The sequence below is a fragment of the Toxorhynchites rutilus genome, chromosome 2 (genome assembly GCF_029784135.1).
Source record: "Toxorhynchites rutilus septentrionalis strain SRP chromosome 2, ASM2978413v1, whole genome shotgun sequence".
Lineage (NCBI taxonomy): Eukaryota > Metazoa > Arthropoda > Insecta > Diptera > Culicidae > Toxorhynchites > Toxorhynchites rutilus.
In genome coordinates, this window is record NC_073745.1 from 253,432,453 (window position 1) to 253,459,664 (window position 27,212).

The 27,212-nt window shown below is 39.0% G+C and overlaps 1 protein-coding gene across 6 annotated transcripts; it reads right to left on the reverse strand.

Annotated features, from left to right (window-relative positions):
• Positions 1 to 27,000, reverse strand: LOC129764887 (uncharacterized). Of its 6 annotated transcripts, none has more exons than XM_055764453.1 (6): positions 26,745 to 26,941; positions 26,364 to 26,468; positions 20,494 to 21,257; positions 19,813 to 20,441; positions 19,640 to 19,752; positions 1 to 761 (listed from the first exon to the last, which is right to left on the reverse strand). In XM_055764453.1, exons 2-6 carry the CDS (start codon positions 26,464 to 26,466, stop codon positions 526 to 528), a joined length of 1,845 nt encoding a protein of 614 aa, XP_055620428.1. In that variant the 5' UTR covers positions 26,467 to 26,468; positions 26,745 to 26,941; the 3' UTR covers positions 1 to 525. The 6 variants fall into 6 exon arrangements, 4 of the variants coding, with proteins under 4 accessions (XP_055620428.1, XP_055620431.1, XP_055620427.1 ...); XR_008741276.1 differs by lacking the exons at positions 26,364 to 26,468; positions 26,745 to 26,941 and adding exons at positions 19,340 to 19,460; positions 21,364 to 22,312 and having other exon boundaries at positions 623 to 761; XM_055764456.1 differs by lacking the exons at positions 26,364 to 26,468; positions 26,745 to 26,941 and adding an exon at positions 26,949 to 27,000.
• Positions 27,001 to 27,212: the final 212 nt, after the last annotated feature.

Genomic DNA, 27,212 nt, shown 5'->3' on the forward strand with positions numbered 1-27,212 from the left:
ACAGCCAATGTTTTGCATAACGCTTCATTCTGTATTTACGTGAATTTCCAGAATATAACATAAACACTGATCTACAAGATTAATCAACAGTCAAAATAATCAACTTTTTTATGGGATAGATTGGTTCTCAACATGATAACAAAATATTTCACCAGAAGCTCAGGTTAAGTCGCAGTAGGTATTCAACATCACATTATATTCAATTATTCGTTCATTTCCATGTTATTATTCTTTTTTTTTGTTTACGTATCCTGACTCATATCACATTTATAAGAAAATCACTATCAAAAGTGTGATAAAGTGTTGTAAAATTTCGGATATCGAATACTGCCTTCTAACATTTCTTTCAAAGAGGAATGTATTTTTAGTTCACTTTTAAATATATACTAGAATACGAATTCGTTCCGGAGGAATGTTAGTGTAGACTTGTCTATAAAAAATAAAGTACAGGTTTTAAGCTCAACGTGTGTCTATAAATTAATTGCGTTCTTTATGATATGCCAATGTGGTAAACAGTCAGAGCTATCATATTTCAGAACATAATCGTCCTTCAGAGGCAAGTGATGAGTGGCGCGGAATTAAGATATGTGTGGAAGTGCTGGACGAAGTTTGACTATCGCACTGGGCTGCCATTGGCACTGAAGTAGACATTTCGATCGCTCCACTGATGGTACTGCTGCGTTCCAGTCGGCCCCGTTCGTTCTCCTGGAATCGTTCCATTATTTTTGCTACTATCATAGATGGAGGGATGTGAGGATTGCCTGTGGTGGAAAATAGAAACCGGAGCCTTATTGGTCTTTTATTCCAGATTGGATTCCAATATAGAACAATGCAAACAACGATCGACTAAAAATGCAAAAATCAATGTAAAAAAAATAATAGCTATTCTAATATACGACGATAAAAAATTTTGCTGAAATAAAAATGTCTTCAAAGCAAGCAAAACACAGAAGAAAATTTCATCTTGTAGTAGCCAGAATACAATTCTGCGTAGGACTTATTCTACTTTCTTGAAGAACGTGTCAACATTCCAGAGATAAAATGCAACACAGTGAAAAAAATAAAAACAATCCAAATAAATATATAAGAAAATTGTTCTCTCATTTAATTAAAGTAGATCAGATCAGGTCAAAGTTGAGTATGTTTAACGCATTTCAATGATATGATGATCTATAAACACCAAGAATCATTCCATATTGTATTGAATGGTTATATAATTATAATGGTTATAGGTGTGCGAGTTGAAATTGTTCGGTTTTCTCGATGGAGAAAATACATAATTTTCTTAATAATAAATTAATGATAAATTATTAACCCTTTGCGGTTGTGTTGAACTTGGGCATGGGTATCGTACTGGTACTTTTTTTCTTGCTTGAAAAAGCAGTGATACATGCAAGCTTGTGAAAAATAAACATTTTTTATAATTTTTTGTGAACTATATACATTAGAATGGCAGCGAAAATGGTCATTTCAAATTCCAAAAACCGACCATGTACTTTTTGTTTATTGGCCCAAAAAAAAGGACTGTGCAATGTTTCAGCTCAATCGGACATAACTTACGGGTGCCTCAAAGAATTCAAAGTTTTGATTTTTTGATACACGAAAATATTCCAAGGGGGGAGGAAAGGAAATTTAGAAAATCGAAATTTTATTCCAATGCCAAATGACTTAAAAATGCATAAAACGTCGAGATCTCGAAAAAAAAAAATCGTTTAAAATCGACTTTTTGGAACTACCGTGCAATCACGATTCTGTCTCAAATCCTCTTTCGACGTCTATCGCCTATAGTAAATAAATTTGTGGGAAGTTATCAGGCCGAGTTCATGCCTGTTGTTCGACAAGGGACCAGATTTATACACTGAAGCAGATCCCCCAAAAGTGCCGCCTCAAGGATTTGCGGAGCCCATAGTAGGCACGACTTCCATGCGACTACTATGCGTCTTCGAATCTCACGACTGCTGTTGTTGTCAGTTGTTATCAACGAGCCAAGGTAGACAAATTCCTCTACCACCTCGAGCTCGCCGTCGATTACAACACTGCTACCAAGAAGAACTCTGTTGCGATCAGCCCTTCCTGCAAACATGCATTTAGACTTAGACACATTGATCCCAAGCCCAATCAGCCCTGCTTCGTGTTTCAGTCGGGTATACAAGTCGGCTACCGTCGCATGTCTTCTTCCGATTATGTCTACGTCGTCGGCGAAGCAGATAAACAGACTAGACTTGAAAATCGTGCATGTTGAAGCCCGCTCTCCACATAACACCTTCCAGCGCCACGTTGAAGAGCAGACAGGAGAGTCCATCGCCTTGTCGAAGTCCCCTGTGAGTCTCAAATGATTTCGACAGCTCACCTGAGATCCGCACATCGTTTATCGTTGCCTGAATCAATCTTGTCAGCTTTCGGGGAAAGCCGTGTTTGTCCATGATCCTCCATAGCTGTCATCGATCGATTGTATCATATGCGGCCTTGAAGTCAACGAAGATGTGGTGTGTTCTGTGTCCCAGATCCTGACTATCAACCGATGCATACACTCTACAAGTTTTCCCGGACCTCCTTTGAAGAGCTCCGCTCCGAGGCCATCCTTACCGGCTGCTTTGTTGTTTTTTAGCTGATTAATGGCCTCCTTAACTTCACCCATCGTCGGGGGTGGTACGTCATCGTTGTTCACTGCACCGGTGTAGTCCTCCTTAACGCCGTCTTGGTCTCCTGTCTGCGCGCTTTTCAGTTGTTCATTGTAGTGCTGCCTCCATTTCGGCCCGCGGCACAAAGCATTTGTGCGAGGGGTTTAGTTTCTTGAAGAGCTTCCGCGATTCTTGAGAACGATAAAGCAGCTCCATCTCCTCATACTCTTTCTCTTCCAGGAGGCGCTTTTTTCCCGAAAGAGATGAGTTTGCTGCCTTCGCTTCAGTCTGTATTGTTCCACGTTTTGTCGAGTCGCTCGTTGCAGCATGGCTGCGCGCGCTGCATCCTTCTTGTTCAGGAGCGCTCGGCACTCGTCGTCAAATCATTCGTTCCGGTGTCCTCGTTATACCCGATGACGGTCTCTGCTGTGCTGTTAATTGCTGCTTTTAAGGTGTTCTAGCATTCATCGAGGGGAGCAGCATCCAATTCGTCTACCCCCGGTAACGCAGCTTCAAGACGCTGCGAGTATGTTGAAGCAACGTTCGGCTCCTGCAGTCGTCGTAGGTGGTACCGTGGTGAGCGATGGTATCTTATGTTATTGACGACTGACAGTTTAGAACGCAGTTTGACCATCACCAGTGGTCTGAATCGATGTTAGCGCCACGATAGGTTCTGACGCCGATGATATCCGAGAAGTGCCGACCGTCGATCAAAATGTGGTCAATTTGTGTTTCTGTTTGCTGTGGTGATCTCCATGTGTAACCATATTGGAGGCTGTGCTGAAAGAAGGTGCTACGTATAGTCATGTTCTTGGAGATAGCGAAGTCGATAAGTCTGAGGCCGTTTTCGTTGGTTTGCTGATGGGCGCTGAACCTAAGAATTACCGGTCTGAACTTCTCCTTTTGGCCGACCTGAGCGTTGAAATCACCGATGACGATTTTGATGTTATGTTTTGGGCAGCGATCGTATTCACGCTCCAGCTGCGCGTAGAATTCTTCCTTGTCGTCATCGGTGCTGTGGGCTGTGGACGTTAAAATGCTGATATTGAAGAAGTGGCCTCGCATTCTCAGTCTGCGCATTCTATCGTTGGCCCGCCACCAGCCAATCACCCGTTTCTGCATCTACCCCATCACAATGAAAGCTGTACCCAGTTCGTGTGTGTTGCCGCAGCTCTAGTAGATAGTATACCCACCTTGGAACGATCGCACCATCGAACCTTTCCAGCACGCCTCCTGTAGCGCTACGATGTTGAAATTGCGGGCTCTCAATATTTCCAAAAGAATTCGAGTACTCACAAGAAAATTGACTTGCAGTTCCATGTTCCGAGTTTCCAATCTCCAGGGTGGCCACCCAATTTCAATTTTTGAATTCCCGCCTTTTTCCCGCATGATTTCACGAAATTCCCGACTCACAAAAATGAAATTTAATAATATTGTGTCGTTTCGTTTCGAATTTCACTTGTGGAAGAATTGTAAACAGTAAACTATAAACTAATCGGTGGCTTATGGTAATTTTTAACAGTTACAGTTTCGGGGATATTTTTTTTATAATGGACAATATCGACAAGAAAACAAGAAAAAAGAAAAGGAAGTTCCTAGAAATCCTTTAATATCATCTTTTTAAGCTACATCTAAAAAAAGGCATTACTTCTTAGTTTACCAAGAATACAGAGACAAAGAATATTGAAGATGCAAACTTGTTAAACTTCTTAAAAATATGTTTGTTTCGAGCATGCAGTTCTGATTCTTACCCCAATGAAACCACAATCGATTAATACGATTTTATGTTGTTTTATAGCTCTTTATACTTCCATAAATTATATTCAGTTGCTTACTTTTAATGAATAACAGTAAAAAAATAGAATTTCGTTATTTATGTTGGAGTAACAAAAATTATTCTGTTTCGAGGATGCTGGATTAGATGACTATTAAAACATAATAAAGATGAAGAAAACATATTTTTTTGGAGTTTTTTCATTCAATCATACTCTCTTCTTCCAATAAATGCCAATAAAGCCTGAAAAATACACCGGCACGGTAAACGGGCAGGTTTACCTTAAGGAGTGCCTACAGAAGCGCTTACTACCACTATTGAAGCAGCACGAGGGCCCGACCATCTTCTGGCCGGATCTCGCTTCGTGCCACTATTAAAAGGACGTGTTGGAGTGGTACAAAGCCAACGGGGTCACCTTCGTGCCAAAGGAAATGAACCCGCCCAACGCGCCGGAGCTTCGCCCAATAGAGAAATATTGGGCGATTATGAACCAGGCCCTCCGGAAGAACCCAGAAGTTGTCAAATCGGAGGCGGACTTCAAGAGAAAATGGATTTCTGTTCAAAAAAAAACTACAACCTGACGTTGTACAGAACCTTATGGACGGGGTAAAGAGGAAGGTGCGAGCATACGGGCTTGGGCTCGAAGTATGAATAAAAAGAAAATGCCAAAAGTTGTTTAATAGTTTTTATTTTACTGTCTAAAATTTTCAAACGGATCGGTCTACTCGCCGAATTTCTACAGCGTTTTTTCCGTGATGCAATTTGATGTGACACACCCTTTAATGCAAAACTCCGTTTAAAGTTTGGATGCCTTTCCTTATTCTTCTCTTGTTTCCTTACCTCGCCGACAGGTTTTTTTTTTAAAAACAAAGATTCACACTACTTAGAAAGTCGTAATGCGCTAAAACACATGCAGTAACTTATTAGAGAGCCGAAAAAAAACACTGCGCAAAAAAATCCCGACTGCGTGGAACAATCCCGACTTTTTCCCGCATTTTTCCCGATGTATTTTGATTCCCGACTTTTACCCGCATTTCCCGCTTTTCCCGAATGAGTGGCCACCCTGAATCTCTAGTCCGTGTTCTTTGTGTGGGTCTAGTTCAATTGTCCTGTCCCGATTTCTTTGTGAATTTTCCTGTGCGTTTCATTTTTATAGATGGCTTGCACGGCCTGCACCAACCCCCTGTCTTGTCGGAGGACCGGCGTGCACAGCTCTTTTTATAGTCCCCGCTGGCACGAAGACAGTGATAAGACGTGGGGATCAGACGCTGTTTTGATGCGGACCTCCATGGTGAACAGACGCTCGGATAGGCCCCCTTCCCTGTCAGTATACGACCAAGATCCCACCGGGGTTGGTTATCTGATCTTCACTATGGTTACTCGTACCCCAGCCGGCACCACGGGGAGGTAGGGATAGGAGTTACTGGACAGGAAACTACGGACCACGAGTGGGGTTCGCGAAGTAATTGATGGTACGCTTAGTCAACTCATTTACCAACCCGGGCTTCAACATGCGGGGCACGATTCTCAACAAGTCCAGTCAGTTCCTCTGCTTCGTCGACGACATGGACAGAAGAACGGAAAAACACATGTGACGGTAGCAGACTTGTACACTCGACTGAAATACGGAGCAGGACCGATTAGGCTTGGAATGAATGCGTCTAAGACTAAAGGGTGTCCCCATGGAATTGCATCACGAAACAAAAAAAAAAACGCTGTAGAAAATTACCCAGATATTTTCTCTTAAGCATTTGGGTAGAAGTAGTTTAGAGTGTATTGTTTACACTGTATTTTTATCGTTGTCAGTTTTTTAGAAATTGGAAAAATGGCGTCTCCCAAAAGCAACATCGCGAATTAACTTTGCGCAAGCACCACTCTGAGCATCGAACGGAATGAGAAAAGCGCTCAGAATGGATGTTCTATCCGTGATCAGGATCACAAGCGTGTCGTGGAAGCGTTTAAGCGGAATCCCAATGCTTCGGTCAGTGATGTGGTCAAAAAGTTGAATCTGTCCGAACCTTCCTTCAGAGAGCCAACGACCGCGACGGACTGCATACGTACAAAGCGCAGAGGGCTCCAAATCGTGACGAGCGGCAAAACACGGTGGGAAAGTCATGGGCCCGGAAACTGTACACCCAGATGCTGACGAAGCCTCATTGTCTCAACATGGATGATGAGACTTACATGTTGCGGTTTAACCAGAACTTATGATAGCCTTGGTTGTACTTCTGCTTGAGCTCCGCATCTGTGTTGCCTTGGCTCATACCATGGCTGTGATATAGTACGAATTGAGGAACTTGAAAATACAGTAGAACCACGATTATCCGCGGAATAGTCTGGCAACGTCACCTCGGATAACGAAAATCGCGGATAAGGCAATAAAGGACTAAAAATGAAGTGCAAACTCGAAAAAAAAGATATTTCAGCATGTTTTATCAATACAGCAATCATTCAACTGTCCATCTGTAAGGTCTTCTATACCAGAGGACAGATAATGTGAAAGCCATGACCAAACCAAAAGAGCAAGAGCCACTCACTCACAAATTTATATTATGCTTTATATTTACTATACTAGGGAAACTGTGAATATCCTTTCCTGCCTAAATTTTATTTTTAAAGTTTTGCCAGAAAGGCCGATATTATTGATATAGTTTCAATCAAGTTGAGGTCGTCACCCTGCAGCTGAAACACAAATTCAAAAAAGTTGAAAATCTTGCCAAGCAAGAGCCTTTTGGTTTTGAGGAAAAACCGAAAGTACGTTGTTAGTCCATTTGATGTTTGCGCCAACGAAATTGATTTTTGTTCGAAGGTTGAAATGGATTTTAATTGTACGAAACGCACTCTTATATCTTCTTCTATCTATATAAATAAAAATGGATCGCCGAATGTGTTGATAATAGCAAAACTCGAAGGAGGAATTATCCGACTTAGAGCTATCTTTATTCTATCATATTTTCTGTATCAAACATTTATTCTATGTAACGGAAAAACATGTTATTTGCAAGTGATTGAAAAATCTTGTCTGAAAATAATCTGATATTATAATGCCAAGTTTTGGTAGAAGTCCTAGTAATCTTATATTAAAAGAGAAGGGTCAATTAGAAGATGAATCAATGAACAGTTCTGCGATTGAACCCATAATCGTAAGTAGGAAAACGTGAATGTTTGGAGGTATTGATAACAAAAAATAATATTTGGGCAGGACGGAGCTTGCCGGGTCAGCTAGTGTACTATAAAAAGGGTATCGAAAGTTGCAAGATTGCTATAATCGCTATATCGCCCTCGAAGGCAACTATATTGACTATAACTATAACTAACTATAGTTTTACTGTGCTTTAGATCTTATAGACTTTTCAGCTGAACTGTTAGTTCGAAAACTATATATGAACCACTAGGGTACCGATTACCATATATTTAATAAATAAATTTTTTTGAACATTTTTTTCTTAAATTTGGCTTTAAGTCATACATATTAACTCAAATTTCAACCTCTATGCCCTAATCGGAATTTTAGTATGTTTGTTTGAACAATGTTCAAATAATTTAACCGTTACAGATGTTGCTACGTTCGCTTCATCGAACTTCAATTCACACATACGCAAGTAACCTCAATTCGTTCAAAGCCAGCCGCATCACCGGCGAGCTGGAAGTCTTTTTGAATAAGCACAATGAATTATTGAAATTCTTTATATCACACTTACTCTGGTTACAAAATGATATTCACGCTATTGTCATCAAACCTAATAAAACACCTGCTGGAGAGCACGTGTGTAGATTTATTGCGTAAGAGCCCAATCGAGTTGTGCAAATGTGACAACCTTAACAATCTTTTGAAACAAAAATTATGAATGAAATTTAGCTCTCCCGTATCAAATATATGTGCAATGTTCTTCTGTAGGAGCATTGAACTACTGCGATCATTAGTTTGATCTATTGTAGTGTATGTTACCTGTTACAGAATAACACATTATCTGCATGTGGAGAAAAATCTTAAACGGAAATTGTAATGCAAGGAAATTCATATTGTTGTGGACAACTCTATTTTGCCGCGCTTCGGATACGTTGTTCATCCGACGCGGCTTAGACCGCAGGGCTCGCACATGACAGCATGTCTGTCACTGAGCGATGCTGGAGATGCGCATACATGTGTTTTTATTGTGGTTGTTTGCATCATCGTCCATCACTAAATGTATCCGTCTAGTATGTAGCAAAAAAAGTTTGTTTTTATTTATTGTACCGTGCGCGTTTCATTAACCCTGTCGTGATATTGTCCCAGTGCAAGTCCAGGGTCCCGCGGTACAAAAGTGGCGACGAGTAATCGCGAGTGTGTTGTTTTTCAACGTCGGAAAAACACACTGAACATTTCGCCCCCCGCGCGTAAGAAAAGAGTGAAAGTGCGATGGCGAGCAACGACGACGGGCAGAATAGTGTTGACCCCACGGGTGTGATAAATAATCAACGGCAACAGAATCAGCCGATTATCCCCGTGCCGGCGGTCCACTATCAGCAGCAATATATTCCCGTCTCTGCCGCCCAGCAGCAGCAGTACGCGCCTTTCCCGCCCCACCAACTGCATGTACAAGATGGTAGCGACGTGTTCGTGCAAATTTTGCAAATGATGCAGCAGCAGCACCGAGAGATGATGACCCAGCTGATTCAACAGCAGCAGCAATGTGATGAAAAGCATGAGCGCTTTCTCCGTACAATCGCTTCGTCCATCAACGTGCAGGTACCAACGAATCCGGAGCAGATTTTTGACTCTTTGGCCGGCAACATCAAGGAATTCCGGTTCGAGACCGACTCCAACGTGATGTTTGCGGCTTGGTACTCGAGATACGACGATCTCTTCGAGAAGGATGCTGCTAGATTGGACGGTGAAGCAAAAGTTCGTCTTCTTTTGCGAAAGCTGGGTGCATCGGAGCACGAACGGTATGTAAGCTATATTTTACCGAAACTCCCGAAAAATTTTAGTTTCTTGGAAACCGTGGCGTGACCATGTGGCATTCGCTAGCCGCGTAAACAAGGCTTGCGTGGAGTTCGAGCTAGGAAAGCTCTCAGAGGAGCAGTTCAAGTGCTTGGTCTACGTGTGTGGTTTGAAATCGAAACGTGTGGTTTGAAATCGGCACCGCCTCCTCACGAGAATCGAAGAGAGGAACGATGTGACGCTGGAGCAGCTTTCGGAGGAGTGTCAGCGGCTGTACAACCTGAAGCACGACAGCGCTATGATTGAATCTACGTCCACGTACGACCAAGTACATGCGATCCGAAAGTTTGGTGGAAAGTGGTATGAAAAGCATGATCCTGAGTCACCGAAGCATCCTTCCAGTGACACCGGCAGGAAACCAAATTCGCCATGTTGGTTCTGTGGCGGATTTCATTATGTTCAGGACTGCAGGTACAAGAGTCACAAATGTACCGAATGTGGCCAGTTCGGGCATCGTGAGGGGTACTGTGCCAGTGCCAAACACAGAAAAACTGGAAGGAGGCGCAGGAAGCAAGCAGTATCCGCCAAGGTGGTGGTCGTCGATGGGTGCAGTGTGCAGCAAAGACGTAGATTTGTCTCCGCGGGCTTTTTCGGAACAAATATCCTCCTGCAACTCGACACCGCCTCAGACATCACCGTCATCAGCAGGGAGATTTGGCGGAGCATTGGCAGTCCTGCGTTATCATCGGCAACGGTGAAGCTGAAGACGGCATCTGGCAACATACAAGACGTACAAGTACAAGACGTGAGCTCATCCGTGTCACCGAGAAGCAGCTGCAGTTACTCGGATTTCAATCTATGGTCAATACCTATGGACACCTTCTGCTGCCACGTGTCTGGATCGCCAGTGTCGACAGGTGCACTCAAGTTATCTTTTCCAGAGGTCTCCAGCGAGAAGCTTGACTTGTGCACCAAGACAAAAACGAAGTTGAAGATGAAAGAACAGGTTCGATCCGTCATCTGTTCGAAGCGTTCGGTAGCTTGTGCCGAGCATGCCACCTCGAACCAGCATTTGCAGCCGCTGGACATTCTGCTGGGTGCCTTGGATCTATCAAGTCAACCACCAGCGCCATCTTCACCCGCATCAGAGTCTGTCTCCAGTGCTGAAAGAACCATAATAGGTTCTGTGCAAACTCGCGCGACGTCTACGACACGTCACGAGGTCTCAGCTGTGCTTCCATCATCAGCACCATCATCATCACCAGCAACAACGTCAACATCGACCGAGTTCAAGTCCGCTGTCGAAGTGGAACCGGTGGTGGATATCGCTAGGCGCTCTTCACGGCTACGAAGACCGCCAGTAAGGTTCGACCCGTACCACCTCTATTAAAAGGGGAGATATTGTGGACACCTCTATTTTGCCGCGCTTCGGATACGTTGTTCATCCGACGCAGCTTAGACCGCAGGGCTCGCACATGACAGCATGTCTGTCACTGAGCGATGCTGGAGATGCGCATACATGTGTTTTTATTGTGGTTGTCACTTGTTGTCGTTTGCATTGTTATTGTTATGGATCGAGTCAATTGTTGATCGTCCATCACTAAATGTATCCGTCTAGTACGTAGCAAATAAAGTAACGTTTTTATTAATTGTACCGTGCGCGTTTCAAAAACCCTGTCGTGATATTGTCCCAGTGCAAGTCCAGGGTCCCGCGGTACAAAACAAATAAAAATTAAGTTAGGGTGTGTCTTCTAAGTATTTGAATACTTATTTGGCATAATATTTGGAATAATATTTGGCACAACTCGATTAGAGAAAACAAGTTTCAAAAAACTTTTTAAGTTAAGTTAAAGTTAATGTACTAAAAGCTAAAAAAAATTAGGCACGTAGCAGTTAGTAGTTATCACATCCCTTCCTTCATTAATCTAGGGGAATGATGAGACTAAAATAAAATCGTGGGCATATGATGAAACAACTAAATGTGGATAATGGAAATCCGATGTGCCCCACGATTTTATTGATGGGGTTTTGAGAAAATATGTAATCCGCCGTTTTACGGTGGCGGCCATTTTGGATTTGCATTATTCATAAATAACTGTGTTCTACTAGTCAATCCCTTCCACTTGATACCCATTTTGATGGGGTTTGTTTTGAGAAAATACGTAATCCGCCATTTTGTGGTGGCGGCCATTTTGGATTTACATTTTCATTAATAACTGTGTTCTATTAGTCAATCCCTTTCATTTGATACCCATATTGATGGGGTTTTGAAAAAATATGTTATCCGCCATTTTGTGGTGGCGGCCATTTTGGATTTGCATTTTTCATAAATAACTGTGTTCTACTAGTGAATCCCTTTCATTTGACAACCATATTGATGGGGTTTTGAACGGGGTTTGAAATACTGTGTTCTACTAGTCAAGCCCTTTCTTTTGATACCCATATTGATGGGGTTTGGGAAAAACCCATATTGATGGGGTTTTGAGAAAATATGTAATCCGCCATCTTGGATTTTTAAAATCATGAAATACGCAGTTTTATAATGACTGCAGAGATAAAAGTGTGTTCCGAATTTCAGATCAATCGGTCAACAAGAAGGGGTTCAAATTTCTATTAATGTGATAAAGCGCTACAGACAAACATGTTACAAACATACAAACATACAAACAAACAAACATACAAACATACCAATTACAGAGCAAACTGAATAGAACCGTTTAAAAATGCAATCCGTTCGGATAATTTATTTTACATTTTTAATTTTTCACATACATTGAAGAACGTGAAGGGGGAAGATACGACATGAAAAGATTGATTGCATTCATATTTCTGAATTGCTCCGCAACGATATAGCGGTGCGACATTTTTCACTTAGTAGAACACAAGAGCCACGAACGATTCATATGTATTTATCGAATGACAACGCGCACCATCTTTTCCGGCAGTATAAACATAAAACTATTTTATCGATCACATTCGATAATTTTATAGATCCGTAAAACATTCAAACACACTTACATTTCTTATCTTTTATTGAACAACAAAACTATTCACTAGGAATAATTTATATGGCAGAATAACGTTTGCCGAGTCAGCTAGTAAATTGAAAAACATTTTTCCCTCGCGACCCATCTCAAGTTTCCAAGGGGGTCGACATCGACCACTTTGAAAAACCCTGCTCTAGATTAAGGAATATCTTTTAACGATAACTTATCGAAGAAATTGCCTAGAGGAAGAGAAGGAGGCACTGTTGATGGGTAATGAAGCAGCGATAAATAGATGCCCGCGTCCAGTGGGTGATTAGGATGTATCCTGAAGAGAATGATTGCATTCATAGAAAAGACGTACATACTTCAAGCTGTATTCACAGAGCCCGCTTTTTAAACTCGAAATTAAGGATAGAAATTACCAGCAAAATTACGGGGAATGTGAAGAGGATAAACCACCGGACAAATCACACAGCCACATAATTTCCCGAGGACTGTCAAATCAACAACGTTTGCGACGATGTATCATAAAAGCATCAGGTGTAGAAATAAACATCAAAAACAAAGTGAACGTATAGCAAGCTGAATTCTACTTTAAAATAACGGAGAAAATTCAATTCATGTAAAAGGAACAAGAAAAGAAAATAGAAAAAGAAATATAAGCAATATGGATTTATACAAATAAAACCTATATTCTACCTTAACCGTTTTAGTGTTCTATGTTTTATTTTTGACTTGACATCTTTTAATGTAGTATTTCAACATTTTGGGTGTACAAATTGGAGAAAGCAGGATTCTATCGCTTATCGCTTATCGATATTTGGATGGATATTAGAGATTTTTGCACCAGTCCATCAGTCCATATAAATAAACCCAAATTCATCCGTTCTTTTAGCATATGGTCACAAAATTTACTCCGCACTCAAACAGTTAAAGCGATATAAACGCATTTGAATATTTGACGGGGAACGGTTAGAGATTGAAGAGTCACCTTTATCAACCCCACCAAGCCGTTTGTTATCGAATTTTATGTAGAGTAAAAAAATTGTAATGGGTTGTATCTAGGACACGACCGCAGTTTTTGACGTAGAACTACGGAACTATATTATTCAATCCACTTGTTTATCACTTCGGATATTATTTTAGAATGCATCGAAATTTTTGTAATATCTTTTTAGCTATTTAATTTTTTATTACTTCAGAAGACTCGAAAGAGTCGAGTAGAGTCGAAAGCTATCAGCACTTCTCGTTTATTTGGTTCAACTCGCATCAGACTTTCTCCTTCCCACTCAGATATCGATCACAAACTTTGAACCTTTTTGCTCCTATATTCCGCTTGAGATGTGATCGAACCCCACAACATGCAACAGTAAGGTTACCCTGCTGGAATTTGAAAGCATACTTTCATGAAATATACGTTTATCTAAATAAATGCAGTGTATATCTGGTCGGTGTTAAGTCAGACCGGACCATGTGACATTTTTATGACTTCGAGAAAAACGAACATGAAGTTTAATGCTCTGCAATTTTCAAAACATTTAATTTTTTCGTTCAATATTGTTCTCAGAAATGTTAGCTACTCTCTGGCAATACTTTAACGTATGATAGTTGACATCAAGACATCAAGTATCATGCCAAAAAGGCAGTTATTTGGATGCCTATACGTACATGGTCCGCTCTGACTGAACCTAATGAAGCATTTTTTAAGAGTTGGTTCACTATGACTGAACAATTTCGAAATATTTATCAATCAATTACCAGTTGTGAGTCAAAGTGTGCCTATGACTATGACTATGGTGGTCAGACTATGAAAATTAGAGCGAGAAGGATTATTAGTTTGGAACTGCATAAGCATTTGATTGCGTTCCGCATAATAGTCTCTGCCATCTACTGCTGGCATGAATATGATTGCCGGCAAACATGTTAAAGCATAAACTTCCCATTTTCATCTTAGACAGTATTCGTCAATAGAATCATTAAATTTGAATTCATTCTCATCGCTACAGCCTGAATCGCACTCTGAAAAATACATTTGCGAACATTCACCCTGAAGACCAGCGTTTTTCACTGATCCGTTCAGTCGAAGTGGACCAAGTTTATTTTTTAATATACTCAGAATGTGCACATTTTACACTAACGGGTTTAAGCACATTTCGACAAGGTACCTATTAGCTTCAAGAAAATGTTTTGTTGGTTTGAATTCGGCGCTTGGATATTGTTTAAATTCAACATACAAATCATTGTCACATGGTCCACTCTGTCTGCGCAGGATATAGAGCCATTTCGCCATGGTAAATGGTACATGGTCCGCTCTAACTGCATTATTCCTGTTGTATGCTTTATTTTCCAAATCTGATAAATGTGGTATGTAGCTTACATAATGCTTAACCAAATGTAATCAATAACTCGAACTTTTTAATTTTGCGACTTGGTCCCCTCTGATTTTTTTTTATTAATTCGTTTATTTTTACAAGCTCAATCCCCTCTAACTTAACACCGACCATCTATATTCCATACCGCAATAGTACAAAAAATTCTCGTATGCTACTCTTCTTTATCGTAGCACACCTCGATACAGAGGGCTTCTTCTCCTTGTATCGAGCTGTGTGTATGTGTGAATTCAGCATTAGGCATAAATGATATTCGCTCGTTGTGTTATGCTAGTTCACTCGCATCTGTGTTTTCATTCTATTCTATTTTTGGGTTCCGCCTCTAGCCCTGAGAAGGACCCTTGTGGAAAGAAACTCTTTTCCATACTCTTCCTTCTCCCGACAAGAAAACAATCCTCTCCCGCTCGACTATCTGCGGCAACCATGTTGCTTCGATGACCACCAAACGAGAAGTGGTGTGGCTTCATTGATTGATTGATTCTTTGTTTTTAAGAGGCTTTAAACTTTGCAGTTCATTCGCCTCTAGTGTGGCTTCAAATCGCGGATGGCTTATTTAAGGTGAAGGTGGAAGCTAGCCATTGTAGTAGTATAGGTAAACCCATGTGTAAAAATGGGGTAATAGTGTTTGTGAGAGAAGAGTAGAGCACATGTAAATAGATCAATTCACTTATCAGACTGGGTGGTGCTTCATTGACACGAGTCTTTGAATACATTTGAAAAAAAAATAAAAATTCAATACTGAAGTTAAATGTATGAACGATATGTTCCGATGAACAAATGCAAATACAAATATATATATAGAAGGTGCATTTGCATATGAAGTAAAATTCTGATTATACGCGAGCGTAACATGAGCAAAATGAGCAAATTTATAATACATGCGGATTGGGGCTCTTTTGATATTAACAAGTTCTTCCGCATAGTAACTCGATGCTGATAATTCATTCCTTCGTTGGTCGTATTGTTTTCACATATTCACGTTGGAGAGCCTTAACCCTTCTCTTCGTTGGCCGAGACATTTTGATTGAATGTAATACTTTTCCGCTTATTGTTTTTGAAAGCATAGGCAGCCGTGGCAGTGTTCCGAGCTCTGCAATACAATTTTCTTCCCCAATGTTAAAGTTACTAAAACTTACATTATAGACCCATTAAACGTAAAAATAATAATTGTATTGATATCAACACAATTTTATTCTATTGATTTTTATGACATGAAACGCTATGACTCAGGAATAACATTTTATTGAGTGGTTTTGATAGCTGTTTCGATGTTGTCTGGCATCAGTGCCGAACATTGAAAAATGAAAATTTAACTTTCAGAGCACTTGCTCGAGTTTTCCGACGTTTTTCACTATACAGTACGACAGCAGATAAAAATTTAATATCTTGTGAGTAATCGATTACAGTTTGGTTGATATTACTTGATGGGAAGTTTGCGAAAACGATCATTTTCTTCACACTGTTTCGCAAAATTATTGATTTTCGGGCGAGGGGTGAGGAAGGGAGATGAAAGAAATGAGCGCCATTGTGGCAGCCATTTGTGGCTAGCTTCCACCTCACCTTAAACAAAATATGTTGAAAACGGGCAAAAACGAATGTATTCACGAATTTACGTTAGAATTGCAACCAAATGGCGCAGCGAATAAAATGATGACGTTTTGTTTTTTTTGTGTGGAATTGGTTGGACCTGTTTTGAAAAATCAGAAATTTTCTGCAAATTTCCCGGTTTCAAGTGTTCTTTCTACGCTGAAAAGGTTAGAAAATCATCATTTTACATTTTTTCATTCATAACATATGACGAATGATTCGTTACAAGTGTTATAATTCACATGTTTTCTCTAAGCAAATGATGGGTGGCATTTGTTACCCTTCAAATATTGCAGATCTTTCTCGTATCGGCCGGAAGGATGGCCCTGCACAATCAATGATATCCACCAACTTGATATGATATCGATTGCATCGTCATTATTCACAGTTTGAGCTTCTGAAAAATGTCCGGAAGTTAGTACTCATAACCTATATTCACTATCAAAAATAAACATTTCGAGGATTATCTTTGACTTTGGTTCAATCGGGTGTTGAGACCATTGTAAATAGACAAAAATATAATTTTCTTACTTTTTTTTTACTGATGACATTCAATGGTTAAAATGATTTTAAATAAAAATTAATTAACATAATCACGGCCGAATCGCGCTTTCAAGTGCGCAGAATAAACAAACATCATCACTTTTGTAGTTCCGAGCTCTGATGTGGATGTCGCATGAGCTGATTCAGCTTTGCGTAAATTCGTCGAATGACTATTCTATTATTATCATAAACGATTATTTGATTGCAATGAGTTTGGAAGAAATTTAATTCTGCACAATCTTTATATATAAAAGAGACCTTTTCCCACGTACGTATAACTCATCATCACGCTGTTCTCCACGGCTGATCAGATCTACGTCGTCCATATATTTTGTGAGTTTGTCTTCACCCAAATTAGAATGATAGAGTACTTTGGAAAATATTTAAGATTATTTGAAAAATTCGAAAAAATTGACTATGTACACCTTTATATATAAGAAGGATATTTAAAATAAAAGGGAAAATTCGAAAATAATAGGTACGCATATGTATGTTTCGCTGGGAAAATCATCATTTAGATCACTTTGACAGATCTGTACGATAACATACAAACTCTCTTGAAGTATATTCGTTTTTTACCAACCAAAATATTCTCTAGAAATACATTATATGGCAGAATAACGTTTGCCGGGTCAGTTAGTTTCATATTTAACATGTTATTTTCTTACTTCTTTCGTTTGTAAAAACTGTATAAATATTGACAATGTTTGAACAAAAAAAAAAGGAATTCGAGAACACAATCAAAAACAAGTTGGAAAATGCATGGTTTCGTGCATGTGAGAACTATCTTGGAAAGCCCGATCTAACGCAAAACGTAAACGATCGGTGAGACATCTGGATTTTGTTTTTAAACTAAGAAAATGATGCTAATGTAACCTAAAACTCAAAAACAAATCACGTATATTTTACTTCCGGGCTTTCCAAGGTAGTTCTCACATGCAGGAATCGTGCATTTTTCTATTTGTGTTTGATTGTGCTCTCGAATTTCCTTCTTTAATTCAACCATTGTCAACATTTTTATAGTTTTCACTACTGAAAGAGGTAAATAAATAACATGTTATATATAAAATTGCGCAGAATAAAATTTCTTACAAACTCATCGCAATCAAATAATCTTTTATGATTATAACATTGTAATCTATGGAAAGAACTACAAACCGCCAATTGGCGATCTAACGCAAAACGTAAACGATCGGTGAGACATCTGGATTTTGGTTTTAAACTAAGAAAATGATAATGTAACCTAAAACTCAAAAACAAATCACGTATATTTTACTTCCGGGCTTTCCAAGGTAGTTCTCACATGCACGAATCGTGCATTTTTCTACTTGTGTTTGCTTGTGCTCTCGAATTTCCTTCTTTAGTTCAACCATTGTCAACATTTTTACAATTTTCACTATTGAAAGAGGTAAATAAATAACATGTTATATATAAACATGCGCATAATTAAATTTCTTCCAAACTCATCGCAATCAAATAATCTTTTATGATTATAGCATTGTAATTTCCGTTTTGCGCTAAAAATACTGCAAATCCTTCTCGTATCGGCCCCTACATAATCAAAGATATCAGCCTATTTGATATGATATCGGTTTCATCGCAATTATCCATAGTATCAATAACCGGTATGCATTATCAAACTTAAAATTTTCGAAGATTATCTATGACTTTGGTCAAATCACGTGTTGAAACCATCGTAAATATACAAAACTCCAACTTTCTTACCATATACTGACGACATTCAATGGCTGAAATGAATCTAAATTGAAATAAAATGAATAATCACCACCGAATCTTGCTTTTCAGTGCGTAAAATAAACAAACACCCTCACTTTTGTGGTTCTGAGCTCTAATGTAGATGTCGCATGAGCTGATTCAGCTTTGCGTAAATTCGTCAATTAACAACTCTGTTCGGGAATGCACACAAATCGGCAGAACAAATGTATGGGAAAATGAGAATGCTTCCAGTTTTCTTTAAATTAAACTGTGTAGGCATTAGTGGATTGTACTGCAAAGTATATCAAACGAATCTTACAGAATTTCTGATTCCATTGGTATCAGAATTTGGTACCCTTCCTGAAAGATGTAGTTCTATGGAGTTCTACGAAGATGAGTAGAAAATCGAAAAAAAAGTTACCGAGTTAAATCGTTTTCCGGTATATTGTTTAATTATGATACTATGACTCACAGGCGGTACACACGAGTATGTTTGATAGACTTTATATAATGTTATGCGCATTTCATCGAAAACGTTTAATAACAAAATCGAGATCTAACCTACACTACACTATAGGAATGTACACACGATTTCAGCTAACAAATAGCATACACATGATTATTTAGATGCCTATTTTATATTTGCGATGAGAGAAAATTATCGAAATATGAGAAACAGGAATTGGTTTAGATCGCAATTGTAAACCGTGCACAGTACTCAAATTATGAACGCCAATGTAACTAACGAATGAAAGAAATACGAAGCAAAAGGGAACATGCATAAACATTTGTTATACCTTTAATGTGTTACCAAATTGTGATTCGCTCAACTATTATCAAGGATATCCTTGGTAAATATTCTAGCTTACATTGGTCGCGACTGAAAGCGCTGAAGAATCTGTAACCTCTCATAATCAGCTAGAATTTTTGGTTAATGCATCAATTGTAATCGATCCGGGTGAAGAAGGAAATGGAAGAAACAACGGTCGGTTAATGATGTCAGAATTACCTCGGATAAATGCACATGATTTGGAGCGATTGTTCCAAGCAAGAATTTTGTTACCAATAGGATGCGTGCGTATTAAGACTCAACTCACCAACAAGTCCACGGTAACCGAGGACACTGTTCTCGTGTATATGCATGGATAATTGCTGTTGCCGCAGGAAGGCCTCCGTGTCGACTCCCCGAACCTGCGAGGGCTTGAGAAATCTGGAAGCAACGGATCGTTACAGTAATAGTTGTAGCATAGTTGTAGACGATTCCTGTTACCTTTTCGGGATTTTTGACAGAACATCAGTACTGTGTGGCGCTGGACCAAAACCCAGATTCAGCAATATTCGTTCGGGATCGGGTTTTCTTGCATTCAGTAAACTTTCCACGCTGGAACATCGACTTGAATCAGACTGCAGGGAGCTGTCCTTCATCAGCATCGTGCTCCGCCGCCGAGGAGAATCGGAGAGAGAATTCTCCTGATGAATACTAAGCTTACTGGACGTCCGCGGGATAGGGCTTACCGGAACCGAGCGAGCAAGAATGTTGGTACTGCTATTGTTGATACTGGAGCTGGTATTTAACGACGATGGGTTGGGACAACTGTTGTTACCCTCGCCAATAATGAAATTGTCATCATCATTCATCTCACTAAAGCTACGCCCGATTTCCATCAGATTGAAGCGTCTGCTAATACGAGGATTTTCACTCGAGCTGCGACCAATTTTTCCTATGCCCATCCGCTGGTAGGTTTTTGGTGGATTCAGGTAAATGTCATAGAGCTGTGGGGACACTTCAAAGTTTTCCTTCTCATCATCTTCGCTCGGATCCGGAACGTCATCATCCTTGGGGAACGATTCATCGAATGAAAACTCATAGATATCAGCGGTGCTGAGTTTGCCACTTGTCTATAAGTAGAAAAACAATTATCTTCGGTAATCGTGGGATAAAAAAACTTACCTCCGATCGTTCGGGGTTAGTCCCTCCTTCATTCTCCACAACAATAGGTTCCACCATAGGTTCATCCTTCGCTTCGACAGCAACTATCAATTTCGGTGGTAATTCAAAATTATTTGGCGGCTGTTGGGGTTGCTGTAGCTTTTGATTTATACTATCTTTACTGGCCCCGATCATGTTACGAATGTCAATATTCCTCGCCTTAATCAGGTTGTACTTTGCCTTATTCATATTAAGTTTGTCGTAAAACTCATTGATTTTTATCTTGCCAATTGATGCAAGAGAGGACGTTTTACGCGTGTCGTCCTCCTGAAGGCCTATTTCCTGTTCTGCCGCCTGTTCCAGGTTTGTACTACTGCGACTGAATTTCTCTAATAATGTTTTCTTCGATAGCAAGTTCTTAATGGACATCGATGAGCCCTCAGATTTTTGATCCACTCCGGCGGAAGCGCCACCGGTTGGGTTTTGTTCTCCATCAGAATGTGACATCGGAACTCCCAGTCTGATTGCATCTTCGTTGCTCTCGTGATCCATCTCGGATCCGGATTCGGCACTCTCAGTTGGCTCTGCAGATTCGATCAAACAGGCATGATGCATCCTTTGCTGCTGCTCTGCTAGCTCCGTTGATGATGGGCCAGCTTCTTGGGCACCATCGGCTCCACCCGACGGGATCTGTATCGAATCCACCCACTTTTGGACAGAAGCGGGGCTCTTCTTGCGCATCTCATCGACGATGTCGTTGAACCAATAACGGACACGGGAACGAACTGTGTACAAATGCACAAGAAGAAGTGATTAATACTTTGCTCTGTACCGAAAGCGCACAATCATTGGGTGAAGTGACACATTTAGAAGAGAACGAACAGGACGTACATAGATTCCTGTGAATGTTGTGCCAATGCTGCTTTGCATCAAGCAAACTGAAGAACATGATGAGATTTTCCATCTCAACCGTTGCGATAATCGGGTGCTCTACGAGCATTTTTCCGACAAATACTCCAATTAGACAACGCACAATCTACAACTACACAAGTGGTTCCTCTAAGAGACGTTACAGAGTTGCCGCAAGTGGCAAAAGAGATACTGTACAGCTCTAGATTCAGATTCAAACTGATGGATGTGAACGGAAAGATTTGCACACAGACCTTGTTGGTTTTTGTTGACAATAGACAAACATTAAACAACATATTTTTTTATAAGATGACTCAATGATAAGTAGAAGGAACTGTGATAGAAAATAGAATAAGAGAAAGATTTTCAGAGATAGTAAAATGTAAACATGCGGAAGTCATGTGTACTTCAATCGAAACACAATCAGTGTTGTTGGAGATTTGTTTTCAAAACATGCATTGCACTACATCTAGAAAGTGGTAGAGGGTGATCGAAGGTATGGTTAACGACAATGCCCACGCTTGTCCACGGGGAGGTGCGTGCCGGTACAGATTATGTGCACGTGGACACGTTTAACAGATTTATACATTCAGATCTTCAGTCAGAAATAAATGAAATCATACTCAACTTTTCTATATGACCTATCTGTTTCGATCGATTCTTTGTATTGACTTTCTCTTTAGATAACGAATTTTACGGTATTTTTGTCAGGTAGTTTGATAAACGAGATTCTCTTCTAGAATCCAGATCGTCAAACACATCAGGAAATATTTTCACCGCTGACGTTAGAGAATTTCAACGTTTTATCGAATATCGATGAAGAGAATCGATCGAAATTAAGCATGAAATCTGTTCCACATTTTAGTACTCCGTATTTATCCATAAAATGGTTAGTCGAATATTCATATTTTTCCAGAGACGAATGAACTCTCAGAGTTTAAAGTCTCTCTAATTCAATACCTTCCTTCCTTCATATTTTTCCATATCGTCGATCTTCTTCACTGAAAGCTGATGTTGAAAGAAACTCACAAACACGGTGAGCTACCTGTTCAATTAACAATGGTATTTGCTATCGTTTCCATCGGCTTCGTTCAGCAGAAAACTTTGAACCTCAAATGTAACTTTTACAATTTGTTCAAAAATGTTTTATTTATACATTAGTAGTAGTGATCGCTTCATACAATAGCAACTATTACTACTGAACGTTTTGGTTGTTAAATAAAAATATTACTAATGTTTTGTAAGTGTGTTTGAATGGTTAAGGGGGACCCCTGTCTGGAAGGTAAAAAAATATCGAATTTTCGTGATTTTTTTCGGATGTTAAGAATAAAGTGAACTATTGTGATATTTTTGGTTATTGTTTAAAAAATCGTACAGCAATACTGTATCCCTTGTGGTGACCTCATACTTTTGGCTGTAGCTTTCGAACGAAATCAAATATCGAAAAATCCCTTCAGAAATATGGTTCCCAAACATGCAAAAAACAGAAATTCGGTTTTTTCAACCTTCCTGACCGGTGTTCCCCCTTAAACGATCTATAAAATTAATCGAACATGTTCGATTAAATTGAACGAATGAAACAATTAGAACGAAAGTTTGTTTGGCATTTCTGCTGTTTGAAATGACGATACGTTTTGACATTCGATAAACAAACGTGAAACCTTCGTAACTATTGTGTTCTATTAAGAAAAACCGTGTCGCGGCAGAGAAGTTCAGAAATATTGAATCAAGCATTTCATGGCGTTGTCATTCAATCAATGATCGGTATTCTGAATTAGAAACACTACCATATTGCGTCTTTTATTCATGAACTTGCGAATATATTTATTGCTCTTCACCATACTGTAGAACTCATCATAAAATGGTCTTTCATGTTTTGCTTAACGGAAACGAATGTGTCACCACCCAACGATTGTCGATATCGAAGTCGAAGTTGTTGATATTTATTGATGATTGTCTGACAGTACCAGTATTTCTTCGTTGATATATTAGATATGCGCCTACACTTGATCGTGTCATTGGTGCAATCTTTAGAAAAATGCTTTGCACATTTTCCATCTACGCATTGTGCATCCAAGGCGATGAAAGTTTCAGATCATCGCATGGGCCAGCATACCCGAAACTAGTTTCAAATGGTTAAAATTGGGATGAAAAATTTTACTCGATGTTATGTGAATACTTAGAAGACTCACTCTAACTTAACTATTTTCTGTAATTATCCTTGCATTTCCGTCAACACTTTATTCATAACACTGTTATAAAAATATTATCAGAAATTAATTCAAAATTTTCCCTCGATTGCAGATATTGTGTCACTCTGTGACATAAAAGACATATATTATATGGTAGAACTAATTTTCATTTATATTTTTTGTATTAACCCATTACTGCCCAGGTGTAGGTTATGTTTACTTTGCGACTTTTGCGGAAAAGTCGAACTTTTCAAGCTTCAATACACAACAAAACAAATGACACTGACACAAAAACACTCCTAAATGGTCATGTGGTATCATTTAAAATGCGCTTAACACTTAACAGTTTAACAGTTTCATCCAAAACGTGCATTTTTGCGTATTAAATTTCATACGCGGGGCACTAATGGGTTAAAAGCATATTTTTTTCCACCAGAAAACCCATTACCATTTTCGCTTCACAGAAATGGAAAACGAAGCTCAATGTTGACTATAGCGAATTGCATGGCAAGGTTGTCACAGTTGCCCAACTCGTTTGTATCTGAGTCGAACGTATTACAGAATGCTGAATTACCAAATTGCGGACGTATTTTGTCGACTAAAAATGTACGTATGAGGTAATCCTCGCTTTTGCCATTCATTCGAATTCATCGAGCAACGTCAAAGTCAATGTTGTGAGGAAGTTTATTAAAGACTTAATTTTTAATTGGATCCACGAGCCGTAATGTCATGACAATGCATTGCGTTTTGGCCTGGTGATATCAAAGGCTGTGTCGGCGTTGCTCATAATAGCGTCTCGCAGAGTGAATGTATACTTCCTCATGTCGCTTCTGTTGATTGTTTCGTAGGAATCGCTACGGCGAACGTCAGAAACGCTAGTTAGTTGTTTAGATGAAAGTTCGATTTTGTAGCGCCATCTGTCAATTAACAGAGTTTTTTTATACGAAAATAAGACAATCGTGATTAAAAATACTGAATGATAATAAAAATTCAGGGATATATGTAGTTTTGAAGCCAAATTTAACGATGAAACACAACAAAAAATTGTTCTGATTTGTTTTCTGCATAGGGCCACTCTAATTGGTAACAAATATATAGTAATTGGTACCCTAGTGGTATAATATATATTTTGCGACCTCAGATTAAACGCTAACGCGACAAATTTTAATAACTTCCACAAATGTGAACCGATTTTTATTCCTAAAAATCCAAAATGAAGCTTATTTTAGGACATTTTCGATGTAACCACCCCTTTTTCGATAACGCGTTTTAAACGGTGAACAAAATTCTTCATGCACAACTCTAGCATTGCCACTTCGATGCTGTTGAAAATTCGAGTTATTTCCTCTTAAGTTCCCCCAAATTTTGTGGCTTATTAACATAGCAATGGTCCTTCACGTACCCCCAGGCTTCGGTTGCTCGCGTAATACGATTTCACTAAAAATACACGTTCTTGTAAATTGTACATCTTGACACTAAAAACCATCCGATCAGACTGAACGAGTAGATATTCGATTTTTTTTGCGTGATCGTTTAATCTGAAAAACACTGTATAAGAATAGAAGATATAGAATATCTATCTTCTATATCTTCTAGATAGATAGATTATTCACTAAAATTAATATATATACAGGTCAGACTCGATTATATATAATCGCAATTTCACTTTCAACGTTAATTTTCCAATCCAATACATAATCGAATCACAAAAAAGCAATTTTTCTATTAATATGTGACATTCATAAATTAATGAAAAAATTGTTTTCTAGAGATTTAATTCTGTATAGGATTTGAAAATAATTTTTGAAAAAAAAAGGTTGACTATATATAATCGAGTCCGACCTGTATATATATAATTATTACGAGTCTCCACAGGCAATGTTTCAGACAATGGTAATATAGCCGAGGCAAGATAGCTTTTTAAACTCATAAAAAAATTAAAAATGCAATGTGAGATGATGACTTCTTCTCGTATTCAGATAAGTCAAATAAACACGTTCCATGCATACTTGTTTTAAATTAATTTTATTTCCCAAAAAAGTTATACAAAATAGAATAAAATTGATGGTTGGTGGTCCCTAATAAATAAAACTATCTTTTGATGCAAAAACATGACCATATGGTTGCTTTCCAAAGACATGGACAATTATCAAAATTGCTGTTCGATTTTTCGAACGCTTGACACAAAATGGGTTTCGATGCATTACGATATCAGCGAACGAAAAGGAAATAAGAACGCACGTGATCTCTCCAGGATGACCATTTTGAACTCTGCTTCACAATAAAGTTGAAGCAATACCAAAACTTCTCACCATAGTATATATATTGTTTTGTTTTATATATGAATGGGTACAATAAGTTATAAAACGAAACATTACCAATCCTTTGAACCCAACGAATGAATCACGCGTTTACCACAGGAATGAAAGTTCGATCCACTAATCATGCAAATCACAGCATGTAATCAGCCCCGAGGAATCACATTGAGGGGTAAACAATAGTGAGAAGGGTAAATAATAAATAATCAATTAACATTAATTAAAAATATTGATTCAAACATCCCAAGATCTCATAAACACTTGAGCAAAAAAAAAGTGACAGTAATATCAAAAGAGAGGGGGATAGGCGGAATTCGCCGAAGGGAGTTTAGTGAGCGCTATACTTGCTCCTACAATAGATATACACGGAAGATGATAAAAAAAATGGAAATGTGCAGATGCTCGAGGTGCTTCTATACAAGCTAATAGAAAGATTAGATTTTGAGGAACGTATAGAGGTATGAAAACAAACCGTTGGTGGAACCGGAAGAAATATTCTCACTAGAAGGTTCCTGCAGATTACTAGTTTCCACGCCAGCTTCTTCACGATGCAGGTCGTGATCATCAGATTGCATTGCTTAAAAAATATATTTCTCAGTAAAATGGTAAAATGGTTTATGGTAAAAACCATAAAAACACAAAAACATTGTGAAACAACGCGAAAATAAATTATATACAGTGGCAATTTTTTTTCTACTTTAATGACCTCCAAACTGTTAGAGCAGCTTCCATACGAATACCCTCTCTCTGCATCTGTATATACATGTTCAAGGCTGAGTGATCAAGTTGGAATTTTTATGATCAGTAAACATCAGAAACTAAAGTACGCACAAACTGTGTATCAAACTTTTACCTTGATTTTCTCGTAAATTTACAGTATATTGCAACTAGTTGTAAAATATTGATTAACAACTGGCGAACTTCTTTGTTTTTTAAAGTCAATCCATCAACATCCAATTCGATACTATGAGCTTCACTTCACTATGAACTAGCGTTGAATACTAATATTCCAGAGTAAAAATCGGAAAAACAGCAGTGCATTGAGAAGGCAACTTACAAAACAAGTATTAATTCTCTCTTTGTTTTGATCTTGCTGCGAAACACCAATTCTTTCGCAACGAAACAACTGACAACTGATAGGGTGACTATAAAAGAGATATGCTTTTTTAGAACAAGCGAATCCGCGTTGACGGCATCAAGGCGCGTAGAAGTATATCCTAAGGTGGGCCAACTTGCTAAAACCACTCTTCAGCCATCTTGGAAATCTACTGTGTTTTGTTTGTAAACAAAACACAATACGCTAGTGCCGAAGCTCGCTCCT

Coding starts and splice junctions, on each gene's coding strand:
- LOC129764887 (XM_055764452.1), bottom strand. CDS start 21,472: ATGCTCGTAGAGCACCCGATTATCGCAACGGTTGAGATGGAAAATCTC. Junction 19,753..19,812: donor CTGTCAAAAATCCCGAAAAG/GTAACAGGAATC, acceptor CGTTGCTTCCAG/ATTTCTCAAGCCCTCGCAGG. Junction 762..19,639: donor CGGTTACCGTGGACTTGTTG/GTGAGTTGAGTC, acceptor TTTCCACCACAG/GCAATCCTCACATCCCTCCA.